At 51.2% G+C, this 27,688-nt stretch overlaps 1 protein-coding gene, 1 long non-coding RNA gene and 1 pseudogene across 9 annotated transcripts in view; 2 read left to right on the top strand and 1 right to left on the bottom strand.

The window, feature by feature from the left end:
* Positions 1-27,688, bottom strand: part of Raver2 (ribonucleoprotein, PTB binding 2) — a 75,758-nt gene that overhangs the window by 27,073 nt on the left and 20,997 nt on the right. For 5 of the 7 annotated variants that reach the window (XM_013071061.3, XM_087212849.1, XM_087212847.1 and 2 more), the window contains exons 4-10: positions 25,780-25,971; positions 17,575-17,689; positions 16,648-16,733; positions 15,199-15,316; positions 11,753-12,009; positions 10,360-10,471; positions 8,836-8,969 (exon numbers count right to left, since the gene is read on the bottom strand). In XM_013071061.3, the coding sequence (XP_012926515.2) occupies positions 8,836-8,969; positions 10,360-10,471; positions 11,753-12,009; positions 15,199-15,316; positions 16,648-16,733; positions 17,575-17,689; positions 25,780-25,971 (1,014 nt within the window). The remainder of the gene's footprint in view (positions 1-8,835; positions 8,970-10,359; positions 10,472-11,752; positions 12,010-15,198; positions 15,317-16,647; positions 16,734-17,574; positions 17,690-25,779; positions 25,972-27,688) is intronic. The other 2 variants (XM_087212848.1, XM_021255590.2) reach the window with 1 other exon arrangement.
* LOC110348447 (uncharacterized) lies at positions 15,372-25,784 on the top strand. Of its 2 annotated transcripts, none has more exons than XR_002393698.2 (3): positions 15,372-15,721; positions 19,966-19,998; positions 22,774-25,784. It is a non-coding gene; the product is annotated as an uncharacterized LOC110348447 (long non-coding RNA). The 2 variants fall into 2 exon arrangements; XR_002393699.2 differs by lacking the exon at positions 15,372-15,721 and adding an exon at positions 19,372-19,529.
* Positions 20,059-22,486, top strand: LOC101709928 (PC4 and SFRS1-interacting protein pseudogene; annotated as a pseudogene).

Below are 27,688 nucleotides of genomic sequence, written 5' to 3'. Positions count from 1 at the left end.
GAAAGTGGAGACCGTGGTAAGTGCAGTAAATCAGACACACAGGATTAAATATCACATGGTTTATCATACGAGAAACCCAAAATATAAATAAAGTGCAAAATAAAAGACAACTGGAAAAAGTTTCTGTACTCAACCATGGCCACTGTGATGAAAAGTGTACCTTGATTTAGTGTGCTGTATGTGTTTTAGTCTGTTAGTCTGGCTGTTAATCTGTGATTATCATAATTCACTTGCTAACAACTCAAACAATAAACCTCATGCTGGCAAAAAAAAAAAAAAAAGGCGGCAGGGTCAGCGTGCTCACTGTGTTTACAAGGCAAGCACTCTGCTCTGCACGGGTGTAAGTGCTGAAGTCCAGGGTAAGTATCAAAGGCATCAAAGAACACATTCCTTCCTTAGGTTACACCTACAGATTTCTAAATCACACGTGGAGGGCTCGATGGTTGCGCACAGGCCTGGCGGATGTGATGACATCCTTGGTGACATCAAAAGCAAAAAGTCACCTTTGGAAACTTCACCCAAAACAATCCCCTCTTGCCCAGGGCTTAAGGTGAAGGCGTGCACCGATCTCTGTCCTGGGCTGTTGGGACCGGGCCGGGCAGAGGAGCAGGAGTCACAGCAGAGGGCGGTCGACAGTCTGCTGGGAGGTGGGAAGACTGGCAGTGATGGGCATGGAAACCACGACAGTGGTCTAATGGCAGGAATGCCAAACTCTGGGGTCTAGAAATAACCCAGTTTTCTGGCTCCTTCCCTGCCACTTGAGCCCAGAAGTGGGCAGCTGTTTCCCACCAGTGGTTAGGGTGGGCACGATCTGCATCCTCATCCCCGCCTGTGCTTGTGTGATGCGTGTGATGAGCTTGTTGGAGCAGAATGGTATCCAGCATAGAAGCACAGAGAGGACAGCAGGGACAGCGGTCACTGTGTCACAATGACAGCCGTGACTGTCCTTGAGCCAACAGTGGCCACCACTTTAAAAACTGGAGTTGGGCCCAGTGGAGCAAGGCTGGGTCTGTCAGTCACCCTGTGGATGCCGGAAGCAACAGAGGGCAGCACGCAGGGCCCTACGTATCAGCGGACTGGCGACTGGCTGAACGACCAAGGCCATGCCACATCCCATCTCCAGGGGCAGCCTGGGTCTCAGGGACGGCTGGCCAAGAGCCTGCTTCACTGTGGCTCGGACGCTTTGGAGGTCAGGTCTGCTCTGAAGCCATGGAGAAGGGGCTGGGCTAGAGACAGGCAGGAGGGGCTGGAAGTGACGGAGGGGTTCTCAATGCAGATGGTGCTGTGGCAGTGGCTCTGCGCCCTGTGGCCCGACAGCCTCCTGGCCCACTGAGCTCTCGGTCGTCTTTTCGAGTGCTGTACTGCCAGGCTGGTCACTGTCACCAGTGGCTGAGGACTTCAGGTGGAAAGACTCCCCCTCCCAGCTTCCTGCCTGGACAGCGTGTTCACCTGCCTGAGGGCCCAAGACTGGGCAGGTGGGGGACTCCTCCTCCATCCACAGGCGGCCAGGGTGCCACAGACTTCACAGTGAGTGGCGGCCCCATCCAGGAAAGCAGCAGTGTGGACAGGAAGTGGAAGTCGATGCCATCCTGGCCTCTGGGACCCCAGGGCACCTGGCACTTCCTGCCTGGACAGCAGCCCTTAGCGTAAGGACCGAGGTGACCCCTCGCCACGGGGCCTCGCGGCCCTGGGGTGACACTGCCTGTGGGCGCCCAGGACTCGACCCAGCCGGGCTGGAATCTCCTGGAGTTCCCGCCCACGACTCACGCTGGCCTGGGGGACTTCATGGTCACCTCCGTACTAGCCGCTCAGGCCTCTGTGTCCCTGGGGACAGCTGCTCCACCACGCCGCCGGGCCTGTTCCCGGGATTTAAATTCTCAGCTCCCCCAGCCGCTGACCTGGCCTGCTGTGGCTGCTCACACGGCCGCCAGGGGGCTCGGCGTGCCCCGCCCCAGGGCCCGCCGCTCCTCCGCCCCAGGTGCCCACTCCCCCGCCCCTGCGCACCTGGCACGACTGCCTGGAGGGCAGGACCACGGCCCGGCCCCTTTAGCCGCTGAGATCCAGGCTGCGGGGCTCCGCCGCTCTGCCCGCGCGGCCCACAGCTCCTCGGTGCCCGCGCTGCAAGGTCGAAGGGCAGCAAACAGGGTCAGGCGCCCCCGCCAGGCCCCACCGGGGCTCCACAGAACCGAGGCTCCCGCGCGGGCCACCACGAAACCCGTGCTGAACTGTGTGACCTTGTTATTGGATGTTTTGGATTAAAACAACACATCATCAAAAAAACCCAAAAAACAAAAAAAGTACCATCCTTTTTTAAAAAAGCAAATCTTGGGCTGGGGACGTAGCTCAGTGGCGCCGCGCCTGCCTGGCAAGCGCCAGGTCTCGAGTTCGATCCCAGCATGGGGGAGGAAACTTCTTTTAGGCCATTTATTTCCAAGTGGATGCAGAAAGACAATGTCACCACTGCATTGTCTGACTGCCGAAGCGTAACCTTTGGTGTGTCTTAATTTCTGAGCCCACTTGAATAACTGAAACTGAGATTAGATTTTTTTTTTTTTTTGAGGCAGAGGAGTCTCATTCTGTAGTTCAGGCTGGCCTCGAACTACTTATGGAGCCCAGGCTGGCCTTGAACTCACAACAATCCTCCCGCCTCAGCCCCCCGAGCGCTGGGATGACAGGCGTGTGCCACTGCGTCCAGCCTGAAATTGGGACTAGTTTTAAAAGCTCTCTTAAGAATTCTAGAAAGCAGACTCGCGACCGTCCCTGGAGAAGATCCCTTGGGAGAGGCCAATGTGACCCGGAGCCCGCCGGTAACTCCGGAAGGAAGGAAGGAAGGAAGGAAGGAAGGAAGGAAGGAAGGAAGGAAGGAAGGAAGGAAGGACGGACGGACAGGTCCACTGTCTCCTCCGACTCAGTTCTGCCTCTGTCCAGAGCGGTCTCCGCTCTGCCTCGGGAGGGCGGACAGGTGCGCCAGGCGGGGAATCTCGCCCACTTCACCTGCCTGGTCTCGGGCCCAGCTGGTACCTCCACGCCTATGGGAACAGGAACTAACTTGGCGCTTCTGCTTTAAACATCTCTACATTTTACTTTAAAATATTTTTCCTTCTCCCATTGTTAAAAAAATGTTTGAAAACCAATGTTCTTTTTTGTGACACTGACATACTAACAAATGTCTCCCATGTGCACATACATGGGTGTTTCCGGTTTTCATATTCATTTTCTGTTCCTCTTCATATGCATAATGTTAAGCATTACTGTACAGTATTCAAAAGGGGGACTTGATCACCTCTCGGGTTTCAGGGGTCACCCCAAGCTACACGAATTATATGTCTTATGTGTGTTTAATAAATGCTTTAAAAATCAAAATACAGCACTAAAGGCCTTTGAAAAATCAGACTGGAAAGTTAAGTAGCAATTCAAAGCTGAGTTCTGATCTACTTACACCTCATCCTATTCTTTCGTTGATGTTTTGAACACTGAAAGACCAATCTGACAGCTGACTTTAACACAGAAAGGCAATTTTAAGTAGATTTCAAAAGTGTGCTATCCCTAGTGTTTTTTTTTTTTTTTTTTAGCTGAAATCACTTTTGAAAAGTAATTTCCAAGTTACTGTCTAGGTTAAATATGGGGAAAGCCCGCGTTCCCATAGCTACTGCCGCTGCCTTGGTTCTGAACAGCTGTGTAAGGCCGGATCGGCCTCGCACGGAGCTGTCACCTGCACGCCTGCCCGCTCGCTAGGTGGTAGCACTGGGCTCCAGCTGCCCGGGCTGCTCCCTGCCCCGCCGGAAGCGGGTGACGCCAGGGCGCTCGCAGGAGCACGGAGAGGCGGGGCCGAGGCGGACGCCGGCGTGTCTGTCTGTCTGGGGCCGACCGCGTCAAGTCCGGGTGCCTCGTCGTCCCTGCCCGTGCGGGCACGCGGCAACCTTGCTGTCCCCCTCGGGAGGCGCCGGGCCCAGTCTGCGCCCCCAGCGTGCGCGGCTGCAGCTCTTCCCTCCGCCTCTGCTCGGTTCGGGTTGTTTTTCTCCATTTCTCTGCCCCTTGGCGCAGTCCCCGCCGACCCACGTTCCAGTCGGTGATTCTCCCACCTGTTCATTTGTGTTCGTTTCAGTTACAGTAATTTCCAAATTCAAAATTTCCTTTGGTTCTTGTCATTTCCTTCTGTTTATTGGTATTTTCTGATGAGACATTATTCTCATACTTTCTTCTAGTTTTTGCATGTGGTTTCCTTCCATTCTTTACAGATATTTAAATATTTGTCTGAGCATGCTGGCTGTCCTCTATTAATCCCAGCTACTCAGGAAGCAGAGGCAGGAGGATTGCAAATTCAGGCCAGCCTGGGAATTCAGTGAGACCATCTCAAAAATAAAATGAAGGGGCCGGGATTTAGCTCAGTGGTGCCGCCGCCTGCCTTGCAAGTGCAGGGTCCCAAGTTTGATCCGTGGTCCAAAATAAGAGAAAAGGGCTGAAGGAACAGCTCAGGGATACAGTGCTTGCCTACATGTGCAAGGGCCTGGGCTTCAGTCCCCAGTAGTGAGAAAAACCTTTAGTAAAGTCCGATGTTTGGCCTTTTTCTGGATATTTCTGTTACTTTTTCCTCCTGTGTATGGACCCATTTCCTTACATCTTCCCGTGACTCTTGGTTTTTTGGTGGGACACTGTTGTGTAAAATAACACAGTGCCGCGACGCTGGACAACAGCTGCCAGGTCTTTTCAGCAGCAGAGAGGAGGGTCCAAGCTACAGCCCAAACCCTCTTATTTATCGCAGAGCAGCAACACTGCGATTCAACCCGAACACAGGTTTTAGTGCAGAAAAAACTCATAATCCGCATCTTTTATCTTACAAGAAACACAGTGACACATGTGCCACGGGTTCGCCGCCTCTGGTCCACACTTCCCGCTCACTGGGTGAGGCCTGCATTTCCTCCGCAAGTGGCACTGCACACTGGCCTCGGGGGCCCCGCATGGCAGCACTCTTGGGAAGGGGCTGCGTGGGGTTCAAGGCCATGTGCTTTTCACTGTGCTGCGGCCACCGGCAGTGACGGGGGAAGGACAGCCCCAGACAGCTGGACACGCATGCTGCTGCTCCCAGGACTCCTCCCTGTCCTTGTGTGAGTGCGGTCAGCTGCTCAGATCTCTGCAGCCTGGTTCTGTACCAGCTGGATCTGGTCACGGAGGCCGCTTTTACCGTGACCTAAGGCAAAGGAACTGGAGACCTGACTGCAGTTTCTGCGGATGTCGTGGGTGGCCCAGGTTTTCCATGCAGGACCGTGGTCCCTGGCTTCGGAGCAGGCGCAGGGCTGGAGTGGGCTCGCTTGTGTTTCCCTGCGCGCCTGATCTTCCCGGTGACTCTGGGCTCCCTGGCTGAGGAGCCAGGCAGGACAACAAGCAGCGTTCACCTCTGTCCGGCCTTGCGGACCTGTAGGTCTTTCTGGAGCAAATTTTGGAAGTGTTTTTCTATTTTTTCCTATTCCTTATGAATATTTTTCTTTCATATTCTATGCTTCATCTTTCTGCTCTCTGGACTTCACTTACTGTGACGCCTCGGTTGTGGAACAGCTCCGAGCTGGAACTTCCCACTACTCCCACGGCAAAGTTTGGAAGAAGTCTGCTGGCATTCGAGACTTTGCTTGACAGTCGAACCCAGGATCTAACGTGCCAGACCCCGTGGGCCAAGTGGGGCGTGTGGCGGCTCTGCCCACCACAGGGAGGCGTCCAGATGCACACAGTGCTGCGGGACTTCAGGCTCCCTCACTGCGCTTTTCTCTTTGTGTGAAATAGCATAACCACGGCTCCAAATGAAGTTAGTGATACCGCAGTAAAGCTAAGCGGAAAACTGAGAACCAAGATAGAGTCAAAGAAAGAAATCATTGTGAAATCTGTTAAAGTCCTGGGAAAATGAATTTATATATGTCATTTTGGGGCCTGAGAACCAATTCTTTGGTTTTCCTGTATTTCTTATGGGAAAAATATGTTCAGTTTTTCACTTTTTCAGTGTTCGAAGATGAACCACTCCAGTGCCTGCAAAGCATGGCTTTTCTTTCCTGTGCAGTTCAGTTTGATAACGGTTACCTATGGGGGACAGTGTGGTACAGGCAACTTTACTAATCCTGGAAATGCCAGACATCACATTTCTAAATGTGGTGTTTTCATTTGAAGTTGAAATTGTTCTGTCCACCTGTGATTTGATACATCCACCTCATTTTCACACATGAAAACCCATACTCATAGTTTATATGAGATGTGACTTCCATGCCTGAGGAAATTTCTCCACAGAACGGAAATAATGCTGACTTTAGAACCAGAGAAATTCTTCACTGACTATGTGAACTTGGAAAGATTATTGTTTTTGTTTTGTTTTGTTTTGTACTGGGGATTGAACTCGGGTCCTTGCACTTGCGAAGGAGGCAGTGGAACCACTGAGCTACATCCCCGCCCTTGGAAAGATTATTTACCTCTCTACCCCCGTCTACTGTATCATGCAGGGGAAAGTTTAAAACTCACAGGTTTATCACCAACATTAAAGGCTTGTATTGCTGGGCATGTGGAGCACCCGGGGCGCAGCCTAAGTGCTGTTAAAAAAATAAAAATAAATGCTGGGCTTGGGTTTTAGCTCAGTGGAGCTGCCGCCTGCCTCGCAAGCACAAGGTCCTGAGTTCGATCCCCGGTACCAAAAAATATAAATAAATAAATAAATAAATAAATAAATGCTTACATTGCAGTGCACTCAGCAAGTGTTAAAAACAAACCAAAAATTGTTGGCTCCCTTTTCTTAATCCTCTTCCTCCATTCTGGGAGTGGGAAGAGTAGAAGGAATTCCTAATACAGTACCACCTTTCTCCACTTCCTTTACTCAATTTGTAACATTAGCCAAGATTACTTTAAAAGGACAAAGGCGCAAGGGAGAACACACCTTGCTTTAAGGCCAAGCCTGGAGTGGTGGCAGGGACCGCTGGTGGGGACATGGGGCCCCATGAAGAAGCATGGGGGGCAAAGGCTTCCTTCACCGCAGATCTCGCGCGTGGGTGAGGAAGGGTCTTCCCACCAACAGGGCAGATACCAACTTAGTGCAGGGCTCCGGGAGGCAGAACTGCTGGCACAAACAGGACCGTCTCAAAAATGAAATAAAATGCCACTCCAAAAGCAGTTTCTGAATCTTAAAACATACATTTCACTAAATTTTTTAAAATTTAGGATGCTCCTGTTTATAAAAGTAAGTTTTTTTTGCTTTTTTTTGTTTTTTTGCTACTGGGGATAGAACTCAGGTCCTTGTGCTTGTGAGGCAAGCGGCAGAACCACTGAGCTAAATCCCTGGTCCCAGTAAATTTTGTTCTTAAACAATAAAAATTGAAATTGTATAGGATGATACTTTATAAATACTATAAATTAACAATAGATTATGACAAAATTACCATGTATTTACATACTGCTCTACATGGTTTTTTATATTTGCATTGGATCTCCTGGTATAAATATGACACTATTTGTGTAATGAGTCTTATGGAAAATTTGGTTGTTTCTGGTATTTGCACCTATACATTATTCATGAATGGTTCCTCAGATCTCCAATAATACCCTGAGTTTTTGCTGGGTGTAAACATGGTCGGTATGCAACACCTTCATCTGCGCCATTCCTTAAAATACGAACTCACGGGCTGGGGGCTCTCGAAGCGGGCGAGCACTGGGGTGGCACTAAGTGTGCCACTGCCTGGTCACAGCATCTCCAGCCCTGCGCCCTCGTCCCGGCAGGCGAGACTCTGTCACACATTTCATACACTCCCAGCTACGCCCTCCTCGGAATTAGAGTCGAGCTTCAAGGACTCTGCTAGAAAAGCAGGCATCGACTGTGCCATGTGAGGTCACGTGGGATTTCCTTTCTACGCGTGCCAGAGACGAGGAGGCAGACGCAGTCGCTGGGAGGGGATCAGAGAGGAGCCCCGGTCCCCCTAGACGGCTCAGAGCTGAGAAGCTGCTTTCTAAGAAACAATCGGACACACTCGGGGGGGACTTTGAGGATTACATAATCACACTGTGCTGACGAGGAGCTATGGCCCTCGCCTGAAGCCTCAAGGAAGGAGCTGAAGCCGACACACTCAAGTCCTGACACACCCACCTCCCCAGTCCCCCATCGTGGGTTCAGCCCCCCAAGACGGTGAGTATCTGAAGGCAGCCGAGTCCGTCCCGAACACGCACACAAGCTTTGGCCGTCCGGATCGGAGGACATGCCTCACTCCCAGCACAGCCGCAGCCGGGGCCACACCGCAAGGCATGCATCAGGGTGCACGAGGCCGGCGCGTCTCCGGGTGCCCTAGGGTGACCAGGGTCATCACTGCGCCCGTCGCGTGATAGGGACAGGCCTCTTGCGGGGCCCAGGCCTGCCCCGCGGCGGGCTCGGATGGCAAAACCTGACCTCGGAGGCCACCGAGTCTCGGCTGTGGCACCGACGTCCTTTACTGCAGCCTGGCCGCGGCAGGGGAAGCAGGGGAATCAGCGCCGCGTCCCAGTAACACTATTTTTTTTTTTTTTTTGTACCGGGGATCGAACTCGGGTCCTTGCTGTCGCAAGGCAGGCGACGGAACTAAACTGGGCTAAATCCCCGGCCCCCAGTAACGCTATTTACCAAGCCGGTGTGGGCCGGCCGGCCTGTGCGCATGCGCAGGTACCTACAGTGCGAAACGACCCGACCCCGCCTCGTGGCCGTTCCCTAGTTCAAGTGGGAGCAGGAGGCGCCCACGTACGGAGCTGCGCCCTGGTAGGCTCCAAGGCGAGTACCAACAGGTCACGGAGCTCCGAGGGCAGAGCGGTTTTCCTGAATCTCCTCAGAGCCTGAGACCCACGTACCTGGGTGGAGCCCCCAAAGGGCGGAGATAAAGCCACACACTTCTCCAGCGCGGACCCCGCTGTCCCCTGGGCGAGGGCATCCAGGATGGTGCTCGGGAGTCCAGGCTTCTGCAGGGTGCTCTGACCCGCAGCAGCTGGGGGGAAAGGAACCGACTCAGGTTACTGTGCTACAAACGCGAACGATGCCCGACTCAAGGACGCAGGGATTCTCACCCAGAGCACAAGGCTCAGGTTATCACTGCATACAGATATTTATCTGCCACCGGAGTAATCACGTAGAGCACATGACACTGCGTTAGTCATTTGGAAAAACAAAAAATGGAAGCTCACCGTATGGATAAAAAATTATGGAAATATTTTTAAATATGTCTAATTTCTAAAATAAGGCATCCAAAAAACAAACATTCTTGCTAATGCAATAGTTGTCATCATCATCGATTTTGAGACCAGATCAACGTATGGTATTATATTAAAAGGGAATTTAGGGCCAAGGATTTAGCTCAGTGGTTCTGCCGCCTGCCTTGCAAGCACAAGGTCCCGTGTTCATTCCCCAGTACCAAAAAAAAAAAAAAGCATATTTAAGTTTTGTTCTGCCTTTTCAAAATGCAAATTAATGTTTGGGCTCAAGATGATACTTCATAAAATACAGATGTCCATTAAAACAAAATCCACCTTTAATCTCTTTTCATCCATCCTATTTTACCCAGAGCTAACAGTTCAGAATTTGTGTCCCCAGATTTACTGTAAGCATTTACATAGTTACATACGTGCATGTAACAATATATAACTCCAAATGAATGCAATGGAATTGTTGTGCGCATACATTTGCTTTTTCCACTGAAAAATGTGCTTTAGAGACTTCATAAATAGTTCATCATAAAATAGAATACTGTGCAACTTCTTAATGATTGAACTGTAGACATCCTTCAATTATTTAGAAAAAGTCATAGTGTTCCATTTTATGGGGAAAAATGGATTCTAGTTTTTCACTACTGAGAACAAATGCTGCAGCACATGTCACTGTACCGATGGCAGACTGCATTTGTGATTTAAAAAAAAAATGTAATTGAGTGAATACTTGATGTATACTAATGAAAGGCCTAGGGATAGGGCCCCAGAAAAGTAATGACAGTTCCATTTCTGCTCCCTAATAGATATTTTAGGGCACCCAAATACTCTGGATATATTAGATGATTTAGAAGAATTTATCTTTGGTTCAGAAAAATGTTTCTAATATGTAAGAATTACATATTACTTATTACTGCCAAATAAGTTCATTATTTTCCATCATGATTCAATAATAATTCAATAAAATTGTCATATTCTTGAGAAAATACTATTAAAGGTGTTTCCCTTAAATAGAATAGTGTGTACTTAAGAGTCTTAACTCTAATTAGGATTTTTCCACTTAAAGAGTGGGGTCTTGATTTGGGGCTCACTTTGGTGGACAGGCATCATTTGCTTCCATTAATCTACGAATGAAAACCCATTCCAGATCCTGGGGGATCCGCAAGCCCCACTTACATGGCAGGCAGCCCCCGGGCAGCACACTGGCCAGGTTCAGATACGGGTTCTTGCTGAGCCGGATTTCTTTTGGGGGTTCTCCCAGGAGCGAGGTCTGACTCTTAGAGGCAGCCTGTTCATCAAGAACAAAAGGTGAAAGATGCTGAAGGGCAGAGAAACGCTTCACTGCCAATCACCCAGTCTTGTGTGATAACTGTGTGTGTGACCTAACCTCCAACGATACACACTCATGAAATATTTAGGGAAGTTGATTAAAAATTACAATTATCACATTTCACCTGTTACTTTTTCAATCAGTTTTTTAAAAAAAACTATTCTAGAACCAGAGAACTTTAGAAGTGAAACAGAGGTAAAGGTATCTTTACAGTCTTCTCACTTATAGCTGAAAGAGTTCATCTTCACTGGAAAAATCATCTCAAATCTCATTTCTAGAAATAGTCATCAACATTTATTATTACGATTTTTATTTTACATCAGATGGGCACAACCAAAGGTCAGAGGAAAGCTTATTTATCTCTGGTTCTAAAAATAAGGCCAAGCCAAACAGGTGCGTTTAATAAACTCCAACTCTACATTCAGGGACAAGGCTACAAATTCACAGTTCCTCAAAATACATCCTGTCCTGGGCTGGGGATTTAGCTCAGTGGTTCCAGCACCTGCCTCACACTCGCAAGGTCCTGAGTTCAATCTCCAGTACCAAAACAAAACAAAACAAAACATCCTGTCCTGTATTTCCCCACAACTAGTTAGGTATAAGGATTCCAGCCTTTCTTTAACAGATAAAGGTTTGGAGGCATGCTCTGATGCTTTAGTGTATTTCATTTTGTCCTGGTGAAATTTCTTCATTTTACTCTCAGATCGTAAACATTTAAAAATAAGACAGGACTCAGTACAGGGCTAGCACCAATTGTCAGCTGGTGAAACTTAGAAACAGACAGACTCTTTGGTTTGCCTGTCACTTTTTCTCTCAGGTTCCATTTGCTGGCACGAGTTTGCCGTACACTGTGCTCAAACTCCCCGGGCAGCTGTGCACGCAGTGACACATGTTCATCTTCCTGCGTCCCCTCCGCCTCCCTCCCTCCATCGCTTCATTCCCTTCCCATCTGCAAGAAATCTGGTGCATGTTTGTAACACAGGGTCCTTGCTTTTTTTAAAAAAAGGCCAATGCTGTCTTCAATATTTAGGGAGAAAAGGAAACTACTAAGAAAGCATCATTTCCCGGACACAGCAATGATCTAGTTTGTGATCCCTATTTCTAGACTTTAAGTGTACTATTAGCTTCCTTTCAACTTTAAAAAGTGAAGGTTGCTCTACGAAACGCTGTCCCGTCAGAAGGTCACCGGGTTGTGGTCCTAGGGGACCACCGCAGACAAGGTGCCGCCTGCGTCCTTACCCCTGAGCCCGGTTCTGGCAGCTGGCTATGCCGCTGCCCGCAGTGTGCGGCCAGCAGGCCCCCGGCAGCAAGGCTAGCGAAGCTCTGCAGGTGCGGCTGTGGACCCGAGAAGCCCCCTTCTGCGACGCCCAGGGCGACCGGGTGCTGCTCCTGTCTGGGGCCCAGGCTGGCTGGTCCCACGCTGCGCTGGCCTGGGAAGAAGGGCAGTAGCCCCACAGTAGCAGGCATGGTCGCCGGAGTCGGAACCAGGTTCAGGGCTGTCGGGGCAGGGAGAAGCAGGCTTGGTTAGACGCGCCTTCTGACGGCGTCCCCCGCCCCCCGCCCGCACACACTGAGAGACACCGTCTGTCCAGGCTACAGGACTAGGAGCCCCAGTGTCAACAGCCTCCAACAGCAGCAATACTGTTCTCATCTTCAGTGTCTCCTAGGGTAATCTCAGTATACGGGATTGTTTAACTGCAAGGTTTAACTGCAGGCGTTAGAAGCCTATGTAACTTATCTGTGTGTTTCTGTACACAAACTTGTTGCACACTCAGCTGGGAAAGCCCGCAGGGTCAGACCAAGGATCCCTTGCGTTTGCAGGCAGAACACACCCACACGCCCAGGCTTCGTGAGCAGAGTTGTGCCCTCTCCAGAAGCCACCTCCAAATTTCTGTCCCGGCACAGCCCAGGTTCTGCTGCTCCCTGACTTCTGGGGGCAGTGACTACCTTTGCCTGGTTTTACACTGTAGTTAAGCAGAAGCATGCATTCTGCCTCCTCTGCCTTCTCTCACCCACACGGGGCCAGGCAGCTGTGCTGTGTTCGTTCACACGGCTCTGGGAGATTGTCTCTCTGTTGTGCCAGGTGGTCATAATCTGCCCCACTGTTGATGGGCAGTGGGTGTCCCCAGGGTGGAGTCACTGTTTCTTGATAGCAGTAGTAGATGTTTCCATACCTAGTAACTACCTTCATCTTGGGGAATTAGTCTACATCCATACCGCAGCTCCCCTAGCTCCACTGGTCTCCCCTCACATTACATTCAGACTTTAGGAATGCCCGGCCCTGCAATTCGTCTGCTTCTACATTTGGAGGCCATAATTGAGTAAGTATTGAGCGTTACAAGCCGCCTGACACTTAAGGCCAGCAAGGAGGTTCGTACCAGCACCTGGAGCCGAGTGGGCCTGTGTTGTCTCAACTCGGGGTCACCGGATGGGGGTCCCCAAAAGGAGATGAGGAGCCCCACTCGCCCTGCCCGTGGAGGAAGCTGTAGGCTCACTGACTTCCCTTCACAGAGTTTGCAAGACCTGAGAGCAGAGGGCATGAGGAGGCCTAATGAATTCTAAAAGCTCACACTCAGCGCAGGGCGTGGGCTCTCAAGCGGGAGAAAGGTGCTGGCAGCAGGGCCTGGGGCTTTATGAGGTCTAGGGTCTCCTGGGGGCCTGCTGTGCACCCCACTGTCTGTCGGGCAACTGCCGGGGCCAGGTTAGGATGCCAGCCAGAGCACAAGGCTGCAGTTTAGGATGATCTGGTTCCCTAGGCCCCTGATAGTCACAGGCCTGCTGGGGCCTCAGGCCCTCAGGCTGGCCTCTTTTCTTTGGACCGAGTTTCCTGGATGGGAAAAATGCTTAAATAACTTCTGTCCTGAAGCTGCACTTTTTCTTAAAAGTACGATTTCTTTTTGGTACTGGGGATCGAACTCGGGACCTTGTGCTTGGGAGGCAGGCGGCGGAACCACTGAGCTAAATCCCCGGCCCCAAAAGTAAAGTACAATTTTCTTTGTCTCCTTTCTACCTGTCTTATTTCTCCTACCCTACCCAATCCTGTTCAGTCTCCACACTGGTAACCGGAAGTTGGCCACAGTTGGAGAATTATAAGCCCAGAAATCCAAAACTGATGCATATCAAGGCTTTTTGTTTTTAACACTAGAGAGCTGCTTGTTAAACACCAGCGGACTGCTGGTTTATTTTTATTTATCAGTATTTTTAAATGGACAAACACTAAAAATGTAAAAGTTTGTTTTTATTTACAGAAAATAAGAAATTCTGAAAGAAATTAAAGTTGCAATAGGAAAATCTGGAACCATTCCAATTTTTAAAAATCCACATGTCAAAATTAAAAGAGCTAATTTTGATAACTATATTAAGTTAAATTTACATTTAACAAATTCAGGAAACAAATTTCTTAAGTAACTTTTAGTATTAAACATTTAGAGGTAGGGCCGGGGATTTAGCTCAGTGGTTCCGCCACCTGCCTCGAAAGCGCAAGGACCTGAGTTCGATCCCCGTGCCAAAAAAAAAAAAAAATTTAGAGGTAGATTCTTTGGTTGTTCTTTTACTGATGTATTTATTTGGACGCTGAATTTTCAGTGTCCTTAAAGCAGCACATACCATGGTAAACTTTATTATTTAATACAAGTAAATATTTTGGATAAACTTTCAGCCACAGAAAATTTAATTTTTTGGAAGAACAGACCTTACTATGCCATAAACATCTCTTCACTGTTTTCATTTTGGCCTGGTCAATTTTAACAGTTACAGTGGACTAATTACTTGGTCATGTGACTAGTTGGTTTTTGGTACAAAAGGCTAAGTGTGGTACTCATATTTAATTGGCTTTTTAAATTACTGATGGTGCTTTGTTTTCCCTGAGTAGATTCATGTGTAAGAATGTTTTCATCTAAGCTTCAGACTGAAAGCGCCTTTCAAAAATCTCATTCAATCCACAAGAGAGACATCATACTACAGTGATCCATGCACACTGGTGTTTATAGCGGCACAATTCATAACAGCTAAATCTTGGAAGCAGCTGACAGGTCCACCAGCAGATGAATGGATAAAGAAAAGGTGGTATTTACACACCATGGAGCACTACTCTGCCACAAAGAAGGATAAACGAGCCATCTGTAGGAAAGTGGATGCACTTGGAGAAGTGAAATAAATCAGGCACACAAGCTTCAAAATCACATGGTTTCTCTCACACGAGGAACTCAAACTGTAAATAAATTAAGGAGCAAAATCGAAAACGGGGACAGATCTTTCGGAAAAAGGGGAGGGGCCAAGAGATGAGGCGGAGGGAGGGAGGAGAAAGGAGACTGGGAGTGTTCCGCACGCTGCCACAAGGATGCACACACGATGCACGACTAGCACGGACCGAGAAACACGTCAACCCTTTTGAAAAACAAAAATCACACTCACACAAGAAACCCCGGTGCAATGCCATCTTCCTACTTCTCTCAAAAGACCCAAAAAAGGCTCGCTTGCTGCGAGCTGGGGCTCCGAGGCAGCGCTGCTCTGCCGGCCTGCGCTGAGGGCGCTTTGGGAACCGCCGGTAAGGGCCCGCGCGCTGCCCACAGCCGCTGCTCGCAGCCGGGGCTCTGCCCAGCTGGGGACGCGACTGCCGGCAAACTGGACCCCGACCCCCGAGGCGGCGGCAGCTCCGCAAACCCTCTCCCGCGGGCACCACACACGTTTGCTTCCGGGCGCCTCTCCCGGGGGTCCCAGCTCCGTCTTCAGCGGCAGCGCCGGCCCCATCCCCAGCGCGGTCTGCAGCACCAGGCCCGGGGGGTCCCCGAGCAGGCCAGGCTTCTGCAAGAGAGGGCAGACACGCTGAGCAGGGCCGGGGCCCGGAACGAGCCCGACTCACGCTGCTGGCGCCGACGCCCTCCAGCTTCAGCAGCTGCGGCTGCGCCAGGGCTGCGGCAGGCAGGGCAGGCAGGCTCTGCAGGAACGGGCTCTGTGGAGTGGGAGAGGCGACCGCGTGACGGACAACCCAGCCCCAAGCTCTAGATCCGTAAAAGGACAGCAGCTCCTCAGCACAAGCCACCGGCCGGGCCAGTCGCTCGGGAACAGGCGGCAAAGGCTCTGCGGTCGGGCAGCGCCACCCCACTACCGGCCCTGCCCCGCCCGGCGCCTCTCCAGACAGCAGGTTCACCTGATCGCTCAGCACGTTTTGGGAGCCCGGGGCTGGGCGCAGAGCAAGAACTCCAGCAGGTGGGTCTTAGGGCCCACGAGGAGGGAGGGCTGACAATCAAGGAGGCTCTGAGAACGGAGGGGCTACAAGGACACGCGGCAGTGAGGGCCGGAGACCGGGTGACCAGGGCGTCTCCCGGAGGAACGAGGTCCCTGCCGGGCGTGAAGGCGTAGGGTGCAGAGGTGACGCAAAGCAGGTATGCCACAGGTGGGACACTCCGGGCGGAGGGCACGTCAGGAGCAAAGGCCACGAGGGACGGAGGAGGTGCGGTAGGGCCTCAACAAGACGAGCGAGTGGGCGTGGAACAGGCCCCACGGAGCCCCGGGTCTCCAGGGGACGGAGCTCAGCACTGCAAGCCGGGCGGCCCTTTAGGGGCTGCACCTGGGGCCTCGTGCTCCTCCACTGAGCCTGCATCAAGCATCGCTCTAGACAGCTTGGGTTTGGAAACAGGACTTTATAGCCTTAAACAGTATCTGAAAATAATGGGCAATTTTATTTCCAATATCATGGATATTCATAACACATTTAAATTGTAATGTTAGAGTTATATATACTTATATATTTATTGAGTCATAATTTTTTTTGCAGTGCTGGGGATGAACCCAGGCCTCCCTGAGCCACATCCCAACCCTATAAATATTTTTTGAGTAAACATCTCATAAAAGCTCTTACTTTGAACTACTGATTTATCTAGCAGAACTATACCACAAAATGTACCTCTTCTCTTAATGCCTTACAAATAGGAACCAATAAATACAACTATGCGCTTTGATTAGCTCACCTGGATCTGATACTTACCAAGCTACGATTTTAAGTAGCTACGTACACTTTTTAAAGATTTTCCTTAAAAGCAAAATAACCAGCGCTCTTGAGAACTCTGAGTGTGAAGGACAAATGAACCGCTCTCTCCAGACCCGTGTGGCTCGGGGTCCCCGTGGCCATGTACCTGGTGTGCTTTACTCAGGTGTAAGAATGCACGCAGGGCCGGGGGGCTCAGCAGCTGCGGCAGGCTGGGGGGTGCTCCGAGAACTGCTGTGAGGAAACACAGAAAAACTTAACAGAACAGCCCCAGAAGGGTGAAGGACTATTCCCTTAGACTTTTAACCAGTTTATCAGAGGACTGATGACACCCTGACCCCGGCAGTGGTCAAAAGTGACCGCTCCTTCCTTGTGATTCAGTCCTGGAAGTTGCTTTAATTGCAGCCCCTTCTGCCATGAGTGCTAACCCTGGGCTTTCTTTTCTCTTGCACTTAGTGCAGCCAACTCACTCCCTCTAACTGCGGACTGACCCACTTTGCCTTTCAGTGCTGTTTATTTTGCTTTATATATTTGGAAGGTTTGTTCCTTGGTGCACAAGCATTTAAGCCTGCTGCATCCTCTGGGTGAACTGTGATAAAATGACCACCTTCACTCCTGCTCATAATTAAAATCATCAAACTACGGCACAGTTGTCTCAGGAAATAATGACTTTCTGAGTCTCCGTGTGTCAAGGCAGGAAGGGTATCCTTGCTTCATGACACTTGGAGAAGGGATCTGAATGCACAGGCCAGTCAGAAATCCCCTCGCTGCATTTTACCACATGCAGAGATAACTGATGATCACCCGAAATGCTTGCTATGAATGCACTGTGCCGTAAAGAATTCAACTGGAGGGCTGGGATGTAGCTCAGTGGTTCCACGCCTGCCTCACAAGCGCAAGGTCCTGAGTTCGATCCCCAGTACCAAAAAAAAAAAACTCAGAGCACACTACTGTCTCAGATCATGGGTTCAAACTCATGCATGGGCCTGGAAAGATCACACATCTGCAGGCCGACGCAGTGTCCGGGTCAGCCGTTCGCGTGGCACACGGGGTGGCTGTGTCCTGCCCTGCTCACCTGGCTTGGCCGCCCGTCCGCACAGCAGCGCCTGCAGCGTGGCGGGGTTGCTCAGCCCCTTCATGACCTGCACCGGGCTCGGCTCCGGGAGCAGCCCCTTCCGGCTGCTCTGCACCTTTGGGACACAGAAGCCAGACGCATTAGGGCAGGCATCGGGTAAGCGTGCAGGACGCTGTCCGAGGCTTCTCCCCCAACCCTCTTCCAGCCACGGGCTGCTCTCTGGAGACGCCTGCTTTGCGCTATGTCTGTCGGGTTCTCTGCCCAGGCCCTAGACCCCGCCGACAGGGATCCCACTATCTGTGTGACTTCGAGTCCTCTGTGAGAGAGCAGCTGTGGAAACTGAATTTGCTAACAATGAGATGACCTGGTGAACATCACAAGTCCTTCGATGCTACAGAGGTCTTTTTAAAAGTCTTTTTGAGACAGGGACTCACTATGTAGCCCAGCTGGCCTTGAGCTCAGAGCGATCCTCCTGCCTCAGCCTCCTGAGTGCTGGGAAGTGCACCACCATGCCCTATTGTACAGCTGATGAAAGCTTAACAACAGGGCTGGGGTGTGGCTCAGTGCTGGAAGTGTGCTTAGTGTGTGCCAGGCCCTCCACTGCCTCAAAAAAACTTTTTGTTTGTTTTTTTTTTTTTTGGTACTGGGGATCGAACTTGGGTCCTTGCACTTGCGCAGCAGGCAGCGAAACCACTGAGCTAAATCCCCGGCCCTAAAAAACGTTTAATAATATGGTTGTCTTACAAACCCAAAATCTGTGCACTGAACGTCTTCATTTCTTTAATTTAATCCTCTAAAATGAGACCAAGATGCACCAGCTTTGACACGTGGAACTGGGCCACTTCCTAAACATGTGAAATGGTTTTCAGTTTTACAAAGCAGCCTGACACACTCACGCGAGAGAAACACGACAAACTCCAGGCCAGGAGACAGTGAGAACTGACCCAGCCGATGGGGTCACTCCCCCGGCCAGCACCAAAACAGAAGGGGAGGAGATGGGGTGGGGGCACTGACATGGGTCTGGGGGCCCGTGCAGCTGGAGGGGGTGAGAGTAGTCATCTGCCATGAGCATGGCCACCCTGGATCATAGCCACCAAGCAACCAGGCAAGGGCTGTGTGGCACTGGGGACTCACCCCAGGGCCTTTGCACTGAGCTCCATCCTTGCCTTTTTATTTTTTATCAAAAGAGTCTCTCTAATTTACCCAGGCTGGGCTGCAATGTGTGTGTGTGTGTGTGTGTGTGTGTGTGTGTGTGTGTGTGTGTGTGTGTGTGTATGTAAATTATGGTTTTTATTAACGTGGATCATTATCATTGTGTATAAGAACAGACTTCGGGGGGCCGGGGATTTAGCTCAGTGGTTTCGCTGCCTGCTGCGCAAGCACAAAGACCCGAGTTTGATCCCCAGTACCAAAAAGAGAGAGAAAAAGAACAGACTTCTGGGCCGGGGATTTAGCTCAGTGGTTCCGCTGTCTGCCTCGAAAGCGCAAGGACCCAAGTTCGATGCCTGGTACCACAAAAAAAAAAGGGCAGACTTCCCTGCCGTGTGCAGCTGCGCTCAGTGTGCAGCACCCATGTGCTTGGGTCTGACTGTGCTTCGCATGCTCAGTTTGCTTTTGGAAAGTGTCCAGGGTAAACCGAGGAAGCTGCAATCTAGGTATCTGCAGTCTAATAGATGCTACTAAGAGGTTTAACAGCAGGGAACTGCGCTTCAAGGGCCCCAAGACAAAGACCAACAATCGGCTATTCATGTCCAGCACATAGTTTAACATGTATTTTGTCTTTTTTGGTACCAGGGATTAAACTCAGGACGTTGCGCTTGCAAGGCAGGTGCAGCTGGGCTGGAACTTGTGACCTCCTGCCTCAGCCTCCCTCCGTGCTGGGATCACAGGGAAGGGCTGTGGGGTTACAGAGCCGCAGAGCCCCTCTGCACTGCCCCTGCCACCCTGCACAGCAGGTAGGAAAAGAGCAGCAGCCGGTCAGGCCCAGGGCCACAGCAGGCTTGGGGTCGGACAGGTGCCGGATGTGGAGCAGGTCCTGGTCCTGGGCCCCCATCCTGTTCCAGTGCCGAGGCTCGAACCTGGGGTACATGCTGTGCCACTGAGTCACCCCGGGTGCCCACACTCAAAGCCTGGCCTGCAGGGACACGGAGACGGGGAGGTTCGGCACCTACAGGCAGCAGCAGTGCAGCAGGGGGACAGGTGCCCGCCGGGGCGAGCCAGGCTATGGTCAGAATGCAGCTGCTCTCCCTGCCTGGCCCCACACACTTTGTGCGGTTTCGGGGGAAACGTGGCCTTGGAATTCTTTTGAGGTGAAAAGTTTGAAATTAAAAATGTGCATTGTCCTCCTTTCCCTTGGTCAAACTTTCCTTTTCGTGTTTTTTATTTGCACAGCAAGAAGCTCAGCTGGCCCGGGTCCGGGTTTTGGTAAGTTCACTGAGAGCTTTTACATTTTCAATTAAAGTGCAATCGTTTAAAACACGAGAAAGACCATACTTTGTACTCCTGCTTGAACCTGAGGGTTCCTTTGTTAATAAACGATTATACTAAAATGAAAAGAATTGCGGCATAGCGACGGTGGCAGCTGTGTTTGGAGCTGTTGAGACCCCTCTGCGGCAGCTGGTGGCGCAGGTGGCCGGCGTGGACGCGCAGAGCGGCAGGCCCGCCACAGCAGCCCCGGCGCCCCAAGGCGTCCTCCCCCGCGCGGCCCAGGAGCCCGAGCTCCTCCGCGCCTTGCATCCCTTTGCTGCGCACCATCGCAGCACTCCTGGGCTCGAGACCCCAGCCTCGCTCCCGAAACATGACTCGCGATTTCAAACCTGGAGACCTCATCTTCGCCAAGATGAAAGGTTACCCTCGTTGGCCAGCTCGAGTAGATGAAGTCCCTGATGGGGCTGTAAAGCCGCCCACAAACAAACTGCCCATCTTCTTTTTTGGGACTCATGAGACTGCTTTTTTAGGACCAAAGGATATATTTCCTTACTCAGAAAATAAGGAAAAGTATGGTAAACCAAATAAACGAAAAGATTTTAATGAAGGCTTATGGGAGATAGACAACAATCCGAAAGTGAAATTTTCAAGCCAACAGGCATCACCTAAACAGTCAAATGCATCATCTGATGTTGAAGTTGAAGAAAAAGAAACTAGTGTTTCAAAGGAAGGCAGTGATCATGAAGAATAAAGCAAGCAGGGAGGACATGACTAAAGCAGTTGACATAACCACCCCAAAAGCTGCCAGAAGAGGGAGAGAGAGAAAGGCAGAAAAAGTAGACACCGAGGAGGCAGGAGCAGTGACACCAGCAACAGCATGTGTTCACCTAAAAGTGAATCCTAAGAGAGGACGACCTGCAGCTGCAGGAGTCGATTCCGAAACCGAGGCAGACCCAAACGGCAAAACAGCCTTGCCCGTCAGAGGGACACGGTTGCTGAAGAAGACAAAAGTAAGAAAAGGGGCAAGAGGAAAAACAACCGAAAAAGCAGCCTCCAAAGGATGAAGAGGGCCAGAAGGAAGAAATAAACCAAGGAAAGAGCCAGACAAAAAAGAGGGCAAGAAAGAAGTTGAATCAAAAAGGAAAAATGTAGCTAAAACAGGGGTCACATCAACCTCTGATTCTGAAGAAGAGGGAGATGACCAAGAAGGTGAAAAGAAGAGAAAGGGTGGAAGAAACTTCCAGACTGCTCAGAGGAGGAATATGCTGAAAGGTCAACAGGACAAGGGAGCCACAGACCGAAAACGCTAACAAGAGGAACAAATGGAAACTGAGCACCAAACATGTAGTCTACAGTAATAAAAAATATATCTCACTTTGGGCTCAAAGCATTAATCCAGTTACTGAAAAGAGAATACAAGTGGAGCAAACGAGATGAAGATCTTGAGACAGACTCATCGGACTGAATTTCCCCTTCCCCCCTTGATGGAAGAATGTTCCAGATTCTAAATTGAGGACTTCAGTATGAATGGCATTGTTACTGTGTTCTGATTGTTAACAAAGTTTACTGTGACGTACACACTACACACTAAGGTCAGCCATCATTCCTCTTAAGCTTTTTACTAAGCTTAAAATGAAGCTTTGCGTTTGAAAGTTCTAACAAGCCTCGATGAAGATGGTGGTTGTACATTATTCATTTAGAAAATATAAAAATTCGTTTTGTTTTGAAGCTAGGTATTAATCGGCATAGCTCTTATACCTGAGAGTGAGGCGGCTGTGCCCTTCCTTTGACATTCCTTTGTTGTTTAATTCTTTAGAATCTTGGTTTTTTTAATCCTGAGAGATTAAGCAGTAGACTTGTTAAGAAAAAAAATGAAACTGTATCCAAAATTTTAAAATAATGTTTTTTAAAAAAAAAAAAAAAGAAAAGAATTCACGGGCTGGGAACGTGAAGAAAGTCTGAAGTTCCCGGATCTTATTGGCAATGTGAAGCAAGGACACAGGGTTACGAAGCGTCGCTGCTGAGAACGCAGGATGAGAGAACAGAACCGGCACCACCCTCACTGGGTCGGACCCGGCACCGACGCTGACCAGCGCCGCAACCCAATCTGGGGTGAGGAGCCCGGGGAACGTGGCGTTGCCCTGGACCTCTACGCTGACACAGACACAGACGAGGGACAGAACGGATGTGACCTCCACGCTGAGAGCTCAATCTCAACCATCAGGTGACAGACAGTGAAGATGCAGAGTGCGGAGCGGGGCGAGGGCAGGGACAGGGACGCGGGAGTCCCCGGAGGACACGGTCTGGCTCGGAGCTTCCTGTTACCAGAGCCAAATTAAAGACCACAGGACGGAAAGAAGGGCCTGCAGGTCCCGGGTCGGAAGTGCACACAGCACAACAAGCAGGCCGCAGGTCAGGGCTGAATCCATGAGCACCAGAGCCAAAGGAAAACTGCCCAGAGCTCGCACTGGGGCAACAGCGCCCAGGGGACAAGGGCCAGCGGCCCCGGACTCCCGGACTCCCGGACTCCCGAGCCGAGGCCCGGTGTCGCAGGAGGGGCACTGGATTTCCAGCCAGCAGCTCCAGCTCTCTGACCCTAGAGAGTGCCGAGGAGGAAGGAATCCATGCAAGGCCACGCTGCCTGGGGCGGCTAGCCAGGACCGCGGCCTTACGACATCACCGTGTCCTAGCCCCAGTGTTCCTGACAATGTGTCTTTTCCCATTGTAGTGAAAGAAAAATTTAACCATTTGCCATATTTTTTTTTATCACAGAACACAGAAAATGCAAATCCCACAGAAAATTTCCTCTGCAGACCTCTGCAGGTGAACAACTTAGCCTGAAGCTGGGGTGTGAGAATCACTTGGAGATACAGCTCGAGGGGCTGGCCCCTCACTCACTCACCCCACATCGCCGTTCCCAGACCTGTGGAAGACCAAGGTTCCAGCAGCTCCGGATGTGGGGTGAGAAGCCCGGCTCATCGCAGCGATAGCAGTCGCCGGGCCTGAGCAGCACGGCCAGAAACTTCATGGGCATGGTGGGCACCGGGCCTTGAACGACGAGATCAGAGCAGGGTGAGGCCCAAGACAGGTCAGCGGTCCACATGGCAGGAGCCAGGGTTGCTGGCCAAGGGGAGGCCAAGGCGGGACAGTCAGAGTCAGCGCAGAAAGTGAGTCAAGGGCAGGGACACACGGGGCCTGGCCGGGCCGGGCCGGGCCGTGCAACTTCCTGCAGGTCGTGAGTCCACACCCCACGCGCAGGCCCTCGCCTTTCCTGGACCCGACCCCCTTTCCACAGACTGCCCCCAAACACAAGCACCCCCAGCTGCAGGCCCAGTGCACGCTCCCTCTCGCTCGCTCCTTTTTGTCTACTTTTACAATTCTGCCCAATCGGCCTCTGTCCGCCTCTTTCTGAAATGGAAAGCAGCTGCTGAGAGGCAGAGGCAGCCCTGAGGGCTCCCACCGTTCAAGGGCGCTGGCTCCAGGCTGCCCTGCTCTTCCCTCCTCGGGGACGTGGGACCTGGGGACAATCAGCCAGCAAGGGCATAGGGCGACAAATAGCCAACTAGGAAAAGGGGGAGCTGGGCACACACCTGTAACCCCAGTACTTCTGGAGGCTGAGGCAGGAGGATTGCTGTGAGTTTGAGGCCAGCCTGGGCTACATAGGAAGACTCTGCCTCAAAAACACCGAAAATCATGCTCACTTTGGCAGCATATACACTAAACACACCAACACTGGAGAGGGGGACCTGGAAGTGGGGTCGGAGGTCAGAAAGCGGGGGAGAGACCTCGGCCCCTCCCCTGCCCTCCTCTGCTTTCCTGTCACCCAGCACGGCTGCAAAACACTTTCTGACCAATCTCCTGACCCTGGTCCTATCGCTGCAGTGCTGAGAGAAGATTCTCCAGCTCCCTGTGGCATCCACTTTCAGTCTCCGTCCTGAAGGTTTCGGCCTGCCTGCTCAGGCCCAGCTCCTACCCTGCCTCTGCAGTCACGCGGCCCCCAGGTCGACCAAACACCCTCTGATTTGGAGGTCCAGGCTGGCTCCTGCCTGTAGAGGCCGTGGCGGTGGACAAGGACCGCATCTCAATACAGGTGAAAGGGCAGGGGACCGAGGGACAGAGGGGTGGGGAGGGAGGGATGTGCATGAACACGGTTAAAGATGTGTCAGCCACGAGTGCCACTCCCCACGAGGACCTGTGGCACTTGGCTGCAAACGTGGACTCGTGCCCATGAAAACACGCAAACAAGCAGGGCTCATGCACAATCTATCTCTAGCAGTCACTCCACTTGGCTTGTCAATTGCTTATCCATCCTTCAGTGTCATACTCAAATCCCACACTCAGTTCTTTAATGTGACACTCATGTCATTTCATCATGAAATTCTCCCCAGCTTTTCCAAAAGTGTCTTCCTTTCTTCCTTCTTTTCCTCCCTCCCTTCCTTCTTTCGTGAAATCAAATCCTTGCTCCACTGAGTGCTGGGGTGGACGCTGAAGAAGGTGTGGTCTCTGTCCCCAAGGAGCTTCCTGAGGGCAGGAAGCTGCCAGTTACTGTGACAAGGAAGCGGCAAGGTAGCACCCAGTAAGCCAGCACTCATCCTTTGAGACTTGTGGGGACTACAGACACTTCCTGTTATGGCTTTGTCTGCATATCTCCCCAAAGCCTCATGTGCTCATAGGGGGGGCTTTCAGGAGGTAGCAGGATCATGGGTGTGTGATGCTGGGATTAAGAGTGTGTGGTAACTAAATGGGCTTAGCATAGTTCTGGGTGTGGATCATGGAAGCCCTGCCCTAGGTGTGGATGGCACCAATCAATAGGTTTGTAGCCTGGATGGGATATAAAAGGACAGAACAAAGGTAGGCTGCTGCTCCCACCTCCTACCCTGCCACGGACTGTTTCTCCTCTGCGATGCCCTCCTGCCTTCCCTGCCACGGACTGTCTCTCCTCTGCGATGCCCTCCTGCCTTCCCTGCCACGGACTGTCTCTCCTCTGCGATGCCCTCCTGCCTTCCCTGCCACGGACTGTCTCTCCTCTGCGATGCCCTCCTGCCTTCCCTGCCACGGACTGTCTCTCCTCTGCGATGCCCTCCTGCCTTCCTTGCCATGGACTGTTTCTCCTCTGCAGCACCCTTCTGCCATGTGCCTTGGAGCCAGCCAATTATGGACTGAAACCTCCACAAACTGTGAGCTAAATAAACCTCTCCTCCTTTAACCTCTTAAACCTCTCCTCTCTCTCACCCTTTGTGGGTGTTGGGTATTGTATCCTGGTAGTGAGAAAAGTAACTACAACACTTTCAAACACTTCTGCAAAAGCAGGTGTCTTGCACTCAAAACGTAAAACAGAATGGCAACTCAAATATTTGCTGGATGAGTGAAATTCCTTTCAAACATTTCTAAGATGAATGTACTTTGGTAAACACAATTTCCCTTTCTGTTGAGAACTGGCTTCATTTACCATGCTGTTTAACCAACTTTTTAAAACAAGATGACCATGTTGAATGCCTTCAGTGTCACAGAAATATAACAGTCCAATCTGCGACCAGTTACCTTGGATCCATGGCATCCATGAAGATAGCACAATATTAGAATTTCCCTATCACTTAGAGGAAAGCCAGGCAGGCTGGTGTGCACTTGTCATCCTAACACTCGGGAGGCTGAGGCAGAAGGATCACCACGAGTTCAAGGCCAGCCTGGGCTACACAGTGAGACGCAGTCTCAAAACCAAACAAAACCCTAATGATGCTAATGATAATAACAATAATAAATAGGAAAGGGAAACCTTACCACGCGCTGCGCTGCAATCAGGGCCGCCAGTGTGCTCCGGCCTGGCGCCCCTGGGGCACAGAAGGAGACCTGGGTGGCGCTGCCCCCGATGCTCAGGCCGGCGGCCGCCTGCCGCGCCTCCTCGGCATGCTCTGGGCTGCTGTACTCCACCACGGCGAAGCGCCCCATGCAGCACCCTTCGTCCTGCGCCAGCTGCCGGGACACAGCAACAGATACAAGAACAGAAGGCAGAGGCACGCTGGTGCCCAAGCGCTCCTACCCCATGGAAGCAAGGGTTTGCTGCGGTGCAGGTGCAGCCTTCCTGGTCTTGGAGGCGGACAGATAAACAAGTGCCTGTTGACTTTTTTTTTTTTGAGACAGGGTCTCGCTGTGTAGTGCAGCCTGGCCTTGAACTCACTACGGAGCCCAGGCTGGCCTCGAACTCCGTGTGATCCTCCTGCCTCAGCCTCCCGAGTGCTGGGATGACAGGTGTGCGCCACCCACCAGGCTGGACCACAATGACATAAAACAAAGTCCGCATCATCCAGCCAAGAAAGGGGGAGGAACCACATTCAACTTTTATCTCAGTATTTTGGCAGAGCCCAGGAATCTGGTCGAGAATACCAGCGCGACCCTTGCTTGGGAGAAGTGTGCCCGGCTGTGAAAGCACCAAAGCAGGCCGGGCGCTGTGACACTGGCCATGCGTCCAGCCACCTGCAGGAGGGGGATCGGTGAAGGCTGCACAAAGAGCAGAAGCTAGAGCAGCACAGGGCACTGCGGGCAGCGGCTTGCAGCGCGTCTCAACGGCCGCCTGTACATTTAGCTGCAAAGTGACAGACGTGGTCAGAGGTCTGCTGGGCCTGTCTGAGGGGACACACTGGACGCTCCTGCTCAGGCCTGCACCTCGCAGGTTGATATGACAAAGAAAATCTTTTCAAGGGCTTTGGTTTCTTGTTATTTTACTTATTTCTGTGGCACTGGGATTGAACCAGAGCTTCTGCAGTGAGCTACGTCCTCAGCCCTTTTTCATTGTTTTATTTTGAGACAGAGTCTCACTAAGTTGCTCAGATTGGGCTTGAACTTGCAGTCCTCCTGCCTCAACATCTGAGAGTGCTGGGATTACAGGTGTACACCACCACGTCTTGCTGGTTTCTTTCATTTTTTTTTGGTACTGGGGATCGAACTTAGGTCCTTGTGATTGTGCAGCAGGTGGCGAAACCACTGAGCTAAATCCCCGCCCCCTTGCTGGTTTCTTTTATTTTTATTTTTTTATATTTTTGGTACTGGGGATTGAATTCAGGACCCTGAGCTTGCAAGGCAGGTGGCGGCACCACTGAGCTAAATCCCCAGCTGGTTTCTTTTATTTTTAAAACTTTTCTTCTACTTTGTTGGTATTTGGAATAAACTTTCCTTTTTGCTTCATGTTCTTTTTCTCTTTTAAAATTGTCCTCAAATATCTTTTTCTCCATAACTCTTCCCAACCCCATAGGGAAGGGGAAATTCCTGCTGCTCTAGATGTGCCTTGCCCTCCCTGCTCCAAGCCAGAGGCCACGGAACTTGGCCAAAGCCACGGGCTCGGGGCTCCTCTGCCAGGCAGAATTTCAGAGACTCACCAACAGGGGGCGCCCTAAGGCTGTCTTAATACTCTAGCACACTGTAAAAATATCACTTCCTGTTTGATTATGCTGACCTTCACTCCTCTACAGATGATGTTGTTTTATGTCTTTCAGAAGGTGGGCTCACTAAATCCACAGCACTGGTTTTTTCAATGGGAAAATCTCAGCTCTATCTGAGAGCTTCACAGATTGCAGGGTTGGCCTCTGGGTCCAGTTCATGCTCCATTGTTTTGAGGTATTTTAGCAGAAGCTAGTTGGCCACTCAAGACCCGGTGAACAGCTTCCGTCCCTGTGGCCTAGCTGGGTAACTGCCA

Source organism: Heterocephalus glaber, unplaced genomic scaffold (assembly GCF_053883595.1).
Source record: "Heterocephalus glaber isolate CG9 unplaced genomic scaffold, H.glaber_assembly_v1.0 deba00001442, whole genome shotgun sequence".
Classification (NCBI taxonomy): domain Eukaryota; kingdom Metazoa; phylum Chordata; class Mammalia; order Rodentia; family Bathyergidae; genus Heterocephalus; species Heterocephalus glaber.
This window is presented reverse-complemented; position numbering and strand designations above follow the sequence as displayed.